The following is a 7,848-nucleotide window of genomic DNA, read 5'->3' as shown; positions in this document are numbered from 1 at the left end:
ATATACAACTGGTTGTATATACAACTTATTTAATGTACTTGAACTTTGTTATAAAGTTATCGAGCTTTACTAACAAAATTATCGAGTTATGATACAAAGTTATTGAGCTTAATAGAATAATTATTAAGCTCAATAACTTCATAAAATAACTCAATAACTTGTAAAATAGCTCAATAACTTTGTATAAGAGTTCAACAACTTTGAGACAGTTTTACAATGCTACGTTATAAGATAGTATTGGTAAACTCCAAGGACCATTAAGGCATCAACCAACGAGCCCTTTAAAGAAAAAAAAACTGCATATTTGATACGAATTGTTTCCAAATCAAGAGATGATCTCATTCATCTTCAAATTTTGAAGCAAACTCATCCTTCTATAAACTCAACAAATTCATTCCTAATTTCCCACCGTGCCATCAAAATCCATGGCGGGTGGACCCTATTCAACCCTTAGACAACCACTCTCATCTTCTTCATCATCATCATCATCATCATCATCATCATCATCATCATCTTCTTCTTCTTCTTCTTCAACACAATCATTCATCACTAAACTTATCCTTCTCCTCACAATTCTACCCTTTACACTTGCAGCTTTTGCATTTCTTCTTCAATGGCGTGGTGGCGTTACTGATCCTTCTACTCGTTTCTCTTCACAAGACCACAGATTTCCTGGCATGGAAAGCTCTGCTCCTTCTACAACTTCTACTACCACTTCAACCACCTCGTCTCGTCGACATTCTTCTTCTGATTGCGGACCCCTTTTGCCCCGTTCTTCTCCTTCTTTTCCGTACTCTCGTGATTGGAAATTCCAGTTTCAGTCCGATCTTAAGCCCAAGGTACAATTTTGAATTCTGGGTTTTGTTTATTTTCATCTAAATCCAAATGGGTTTTGTTTCTTTTAATCTAAATCCAAATGGGTTTTGAACGATGATTCATGTGAGCCGACCGTAAATCATTTCGGGATTAAGAATCTCTTGTATATCATTGTTATATGTACTATCAGTTTTGATCTTTCAATGTGGGACTCTAATGTAATATGATCAAATTCAGCTGTCAGTTTCTATTCACCTGATTTTGTATTGCTTGGACTTATTGATCAATGCTTTCGAATACCAACCGTTAAATTATGTTTGGCTCATATGATTTGTTAATCAAGACTGGTCTATTCATCATTGTTGTTAGATGTAGATTGTTTATATATTGCGATTGCCATTTCTGTGCAATTTGTGCCATTAATGACTGTTGTCTGATATTTGGAGAATTTAACAATTGTAGCTTTCAATTGTTAGGATTTGAATTAGGATTCAGGTAGGATACTAATCACAGGCGTAGGCGCGTAGCCAGTAAATTTGGGGCATGGGTTTGTGAATGCAAACTGTTAGAACCGTCCTTACAATTTGTGGGGTCGTATTGTATCTAGTAAGATTACTTAACACAGAGTAAAATCTATGGGTTCCTGAGATCCCTCTCCCTTTAAGCTCCCTCCTACGCTGTTGCTGATAGTGCTGTAGGTTACTTGTTTCCCATGGAGATAATTAAGTTGACGGCTAGTTAAATGTTAATGCAGTCATGCTGTGTTGTTGCCCATACTTTGGCTGTCATTTTGTAAATGAACTCCAAAAATTTTATTTTCTTAGATTGCTATCACCACGAGTACCTCAGGAAGCTTGGATCAGATTCTTCCATGGATGTTCTATCACAAGGTTATTGGGGTTACCACATTTTACTTGTTCGTTGAAGGGAAGGCTGCATCTCCTGAAGTAACCAGAGTTTTAGATTCTATTCCTGTGAGTTTTATTCTGACATTCGCTATTTCCATTCTGATGGCTACCTTAACATGATGATGATAAATCTTCTTTGTCATAATTAACTATTGCACGTTTGATTCCAGGGTGTTAAAGTGATATATCGAACAAAGGAGCTTGAGAAGCAACAGGCTGGAAGGTTAGTCCATCCAACAATGATAGAATACTAGCTTTGCAGCATTTGTTTGTGGTTTTGTTTTTGTGCGCACAACTATCAGTAAGTAGTTGTTACGTGCGTCAACATGTCTCCATACAACTACAACATCTGAGCCTTAATCCCAAAATAATTTGGGGTCGGCAATCAACATGTCTCCATCTAAATATAATTTTAAAAGAAAGGGTTCTGTTAGGCATTTGAGTGGTACCAACCTGTTTTTGCTGGGAAGCTAATTCAAGTAGATGAATTATCCCAAATCTCTCTAGGCATGTTTTTAAATCAAGGCCGTGACACCAAATTTTGCCGAGTATTGGATTACTGCTACCACATTTTACCTCATTTTAAGGTAATCTTGGATTATTGGCTATATTAAGCGAGATTAGGCTGCTGACAGCAATTACCATGACTAGGACTGAATTTTAATACTATGTCTCTAGATGCACCAAGGTTTGTTGAGTGATTACTATTTATGGTTGTACTAGGAGTTGAAGATAACTGACATGTGTGTATCGTGGATTCGTGGTTACTCGAGTATTCTATATCAGTTGTAGGTTTTTTAATCTTGCTACTAATTCAGTTTCCCACTGGCTTTCACTTGTTTGCTTGAGCCTAGAGTATTCAAGACCATGTTTTGGCATGTTGCTTTTGCAATTTGTTTTTCAGTTGAAACTTGAATTTTCAATTAGTTGACTACTGCTCTCATTTTACCTCCAGTCGGATATGGAATGAGACATGGTTGTCAAGCTTCTTCTACAAGCCATGCAATTATGAATTATTTGTGAAACAGTCGCTTAATATGGAGATGGCAATTGTCATGGCAAGGGTAAGAAAATCTTCATGCTTTATTATTTCTCAAGTAAAAAGTGACCTCTTTTTAGATTGTGTAGTAAAATTCTGATTTTTGGAGGTGTATGGTTATCTAGAATGATGCTGTGGATTGGATACTTCATCTTGATACGGATGAACTAATATATCCAGCTGGAACTCGTGAGTATTCATTGAGGCAGCTGCTTCTCGATGTTCCTTCCAATGTGGACATGGTTGTTTTCCCCAACTATGTAAGTATATTCTAAGGTGTTTCTATGTTTTGATGGTATCTGCCGTGGACCTCTTATTGGTTATAAAATAATTTATGCATTTTCTGTATACCCATTTAAATTGAAGCACTAACTAGTTCGCTTGTCCTCTTTAGGAAAGTAGTGTAGAGCGTGATGATATCCAAGATCCTTTCAGTGAGGTACTTACTATTTTTGTAATTCCTTCTATACACTTTTTTACTATTGCTTGTATGAAATAAGGTTTCTTAGAAGTAGCCTCTGAGGCTTTGGATTTGAAGATTTGCTTTGACAGTTGAAGAATGGTGAAACTCTTTACAAATTTTGCCGACTTTCTGTATTTTTACAATTTATCTTTTGCCATCGACTAGCAATATACATATATATGCTCTACAGGTATTAATCTCAGCAATAGAAATTCTCATAATGGAAAGAAAATAGAATCTGAAATGGGGTTGATTGGTATCTCGAATTCTAGCTATTGAGCTGTCAGTATCATAGTGCAGTTTTAAGCACCAGTAAATGAGTAAAGCTGCGAATAATTTTTATATTGGGTCTATTTGCCTCAATTTGATTTTGCTGCTCAATTAGGACACCTAATTTAACCTGTTGCTGTCTGCTCATGTACTGTGATGGCTCACATTCTGTTGTGGTTATCTTAAAAAAAGGTATCCATGTTCAAGAAGAATTATGACCATCTTCCCAGGGATACATATTTTGGAATGTACAAAGAAGCGACTCGTGGAAATCCAAATTACTTTTTGACCTATGGCAATGGAAAAGCAATTGCTCGAATTCAAGACCATCTTCGACCTAATGGTGCTCACAGATGGCACAATTACATGAAGACGCCAAAGTATGATGATGTCATTTGTTTTTTCAAAACATTTTTCTTGTGATTTTAATTTTTATGGGTAAAGCATTGATGCCGTTATATCCAACATGAATCCAAGCTTTGAGTACTGAACCATAGCATGTGTGGTGTACTGGTGTTATAGACTTTTGTCAGGCAGATTGATCTACTCAGCAAGGATATCAGAACTTTTTCCTGAGCCTTGATTGATGATAAGGGAAATGATGATTAGGAGGGCAGTTGTTACTTATTTAGCTAGGAGCCTAGTAGATAGTAGTTGACTGAGTGACTTTCTATTAGCAACATGTGTTATGATTATGACAAATTCAATAGGACGTCTGTGAGACAACTTACAACCACCATGTTAACATTAAAAACCTTATCCAATTTGATAAAACCTTCCGCAACCTATCCTCTCTCATATCTTCCTTCCACAACCTAGACTGCCACCGTTGCACCCCCATTTCCACGTTGCTACTCCGTTGGCCGCCTCTACTGCCAACTACCCCAGTGTCACTAACACCCTATTTTAACGTCTTCTTCAGAAAGGGTTCACCATTCCTTTCCTATGGTTTCATTTGATTGCGGAACTGTCGGCAAGGCTGACGGACTGACCTGGAAAAGGGTACGAAAAATAGAACCATAAACCCTTCTGGCAGAAATAATCAATCAAATGTTGGAGCCAGGTTACCTAGTTCGCTCAAACAGGTTGCGAATTTCGAATTAATTCGCATTACATCGAATTATGATGTTTGGTTATAATTTTATCGAATTATGCTCAATTTTGAGCGAATTGAGTATTGGTATTACACATTCGAATTGGTCGTATTACGAATTATGTAACCGTGGTTGGAGGAGGGTAAGGCAGCTGAAGGGGATTGGCTGGCTTTGGTCGCGTGGGTGGTGGTGAGGTCATCGTGGTGAAGGTGGTGATTGGCGAGGGCTGCAGCGGCGCTTGCTTGTTTTGAGTGGTTTGGGGGAGGGGGATGGGTGCGGGGGCTCGACTCGTCATGGTAGTTCACGGGGTGATGATCAGGTGGGAAGAGTGGTTGTCAGCGGTGGGCAGTGGTGGCAGAGGCTGTTGTCAGATGGTGGAATGGGTGGGTGGTGGGTATGAGTTAACATTGTTTTTCAGGGCAGAATAAAATTCAATCTGAAAAAAAAGTCAATTGAGTGTTCTAGTCTTGTAGGGTGTATAGTAGTGTGATTGTGAGGAATAGATGAGTGTCTCATAGTAATAGGCAGCCTCGTCCTAAAAGCATAAATTACTTTATGATTATTAGTTGGGATTTGTGTCTATTTCACATTAATCTTGAAGATACTTATAAGTTAATGATGATACCTTCGGTATTAAATATGCGTAGAAAGAGTGTTGTTGGATATAGAAATTTGATTTAATCAATTAAAATACTGTGAGTTTATTCTGTTATATGAGCACTCCACTTAATTAATTCTAACAATTTGTAAGCAAGAGATTATTATTTGTTGTTGCAATGAATACCTCCCTTGTATTCTTACTTATCTTTCATGTTGTCTCTCTTTCTTAATCATTAGTTTCTCTTCCAAAGTTCTGACAATTTATACTGTTTACTTCCAATATGTAGTGAGATCAAATTTGAAGAAGCTGCTGTTCTACATTATACATATTCGAAATTTTCAGACTTGACATCTAGACGTGATAGATGTGGATGCAAGCCCACAAAAGACGATGTTAAGCGGTGCTTCATGTTGGAATTTGATAGAGCTGTGAGTTATTCCCTTCATCCCACATATATTGTCTTTCCCGGATTTAATGGTCAGACGATGCAACATTGAGCGATACTTTTTCAGAATATACAATTGCTACAACTTGTAAACATGATAGAATAATGGTTGAAGATGATGTCTAGTGACCACCAAAGTCGAATGGGATGAGTATAAATGGGATGAAGGTTATAATTTTTACTCCTACTTTACCACTTCATTCTCATGAAAACTATTATGGTGCTCGAAAGACATTGACTTATACGAACGTAGAAAGTCCTTTTTGACGTGTTGTCTGTAAAAAAATCTGATAATTCTATATTTAACAATAGCTTACTAGCACAACTTTCAGTTATCTTTGTAGGAGTAATGTTCCGACAGATTGTGCAATTTTAGCGACAACCTTTGGTACTGTAGACTGTAGAGACATTAGTACTGTACATATATCACTATGTTGTTCTATGTGCAACAAAGTCAACATTGTCTCATCAAAACAAGTGTGTTTCAGTCTACAAGATTGGTTATTCTGTTCTATTGACACGTCCCATGTCTGGATTCTTGATGAATCAAAACGAGATTTAAAAGTTCAGGGCTGAGTTTCATTTTTCTGCTTTCAATTCTATCTGACCGAAGAAGTCCGGAGTAAAATAGAAGCGAAATTGGCCTTGAACTTTATCATATTAAATGTGACTCGCATACATGGTTTCCTATCTGATGGCAGGCATTCATAATCGCTTCAACTGCTACCGAGCTGGAAATGGAGAAGTGGTAATTTCTAATCACATTTCTCTTTTGTTGTTGTTACCTGGCCTGGATGAATATGCTACAGATTGTTACTGGTGGTTACCGAGTATTATTTTCTTATTCTTGTATTCTTTTGTCTCAAGAAATTGCCTTAAAAGTGAAAAAATCCTGTTTGTAGGTATCAAGAGCATGTTGTATGGGGAGACAAAGCTTTAAAGCTTAAACTATTAAGGAAGGGCATATTAACTCGCATTTATGCCCCAATGGTAACTTCTATTTTCGATTATGGACATAATTAATAGTGTATCACAAGCATAGGCTTCTAAAAAACCACATCATGTACCTGGCTTGTCTGAAAAAGATGATCCCTCAAAATAGATAGCCGTATCCACCACTCCAACATGCACACATGTAGACACTTTCAGCCTAGTCCGAGCAACAATAGAAATTATCACGAGAATAGAAATTAAGCCCCAATAATTATAATTAGCTTTATTGGCCCGAGTATAATGTATTGCCAAAAGTAAAATGGACTTGTAATAAGTTACCCCGTATTATGAGACCATTTAAGATTACAGCCGAGTTGATATTGTCGTTGTTCTGTCTGTGAAGTGGAAAGTATGACACATTGCATAGTGTTATAGCCTGAAAGTTTCTCTGGTTCTTGATTACCTAGCTCCTTTAGTAATCTTATCTGGTTTCTGTGCCCATCAGGTTATTGTTCAGGGCTTGAGAGAGTCGGGCCTTTTCACCTCTGTTATTGCCTCTGCATCTACGAATTCCACGAAGGATAACTTAATATCTTCAGTGGACAGTTCTAATTCATCTCGATCTGATCAGTCAGTTATTTCCTCGAGAAAAGCCGGTAAAACGACAGAGTTTCAGGCAACGGTGAGGAAAGTTCTTGAAGTTGCTGATGAGGTTGCTCATGAAGCAGCTGTCCCACCATTGCCTCCGCCAGTTGTAGATGATGGTGTCATGCTTCAATCATGATAATGTGTGCACATACAAGCATTTCCTGGCCGATTTCCTCTCATTTCACGAGAGACAGAAACATAGGTTGGTAGAGTAGTACGGAGTAGTATTCTTCCCGATCATTGCCCAAGCGATTTGTACAATGAGAGAAAGCAAGGTAGGGTGATGGGGTATTGTTTGACCCATTTTTATTTCACAGGAGTAGGCGTTGAGGTTGTATTTGGATCAGTTGTTTTGCACAAAAAACTGGAGATTAATGATGAGAGAGTTCTGTTATAGACTTCTTGCAGGCACCTTTTTTACTCCCTTGAATCCAATTTTGTTGTCCTCTTTTTCTTGGGAGATGGACCTCATATGTCTGAAATCTGAATGCACTAGATCAAAAGGAGTACCGGAAATAGGCTCATTTCTCGGAATCCGCAAACATGCGTGTTCTGTTCATCGGAGACCTCCTTAGTAGAAACGCAGTAGGTGGTGCGCCTCTTTGAAGGAACACATACCCTACCACTCCTC

General features: G+C 37.9%; 1 protein-coding gene across 1 annotated transcript; it reads left to right on the top strand.

The window, feature by feature from the left end:
* Positions 1-213: 213 nt before the first annotated feature.
* Positions 214-7,611, top strand: LOC141639755 (glycosyltransferase-like KOBITO 1). The gene is made up of 11 exons (XM_074448803.1): positions 214-839; positions 1,641-1,790; positions 1,895-1,947; positions 2,680-2,788; positions 2,889-3,023; positions 3,158-3,202; positions 3,689-3,876; positions 5,478-5,619; positions 6,338-6,384; positions 6,539-6,626; positions 7,075-7,611. Exons 1-11 carry the CDS (start codon positions 426-428, stop codon positions 7,351-7,353), a joined length of 1,650 nt encoding a protein of 549 aa, XP_074304904.1. The 5' UTR covers positions 214-425; the 3' UTR covers positions 7,354-7,611.
* Positions 7,612-7,848: the final 237 nt, after the last annotated feature.

The sequence above is a fragment of the Silene latifolia genome, unplaced genomic scaffold (genome assembly GCF_048544455.1).
Source record: "Silene latifolia isolate original U9 population unplaced genomic scaffold, ASM4854445v1 scaffold_57, whole genome shotgun sequence".
In the NCBI taxonomy this organism is placed as follows: Eukaryota; Viridiplantae; Streptophyta; class Magnoliopsida; order Caryophyllales; family Caryophyllaceae; genus Silene; species Silene latifolia.
This window is presented reverse-complemented; position numbering and strand designations above follow the sequence as displayed.

What these genes read in the sequence shown, in the direction of transcription:
- LOC141639755 (XM_074448803.1), top strand. Translation starts at nt 426, where the DNA reads ATGGCGGGTGGACCCTATTCAACCCTTAGACAACCACTCTCATCTTCT. An exon ending in AGTCCGATCTTAAGCCCAAG is followed by an intron (nt 840 to 1,640) that starts GTACAATTTTGA and finishes TTATTTTCTTAG; the next exon opens with ATTGCTATCACCACGAGTAC. An exon ending in TGTTGGAATTTGATAGAGCT is followed by an intron (nt 5,620 to 6,337) that starts GTGAGTTATTCC and finishes ATCTGATGGCAG; the next exon opens with GCATTCATAATCGCTTCAAC.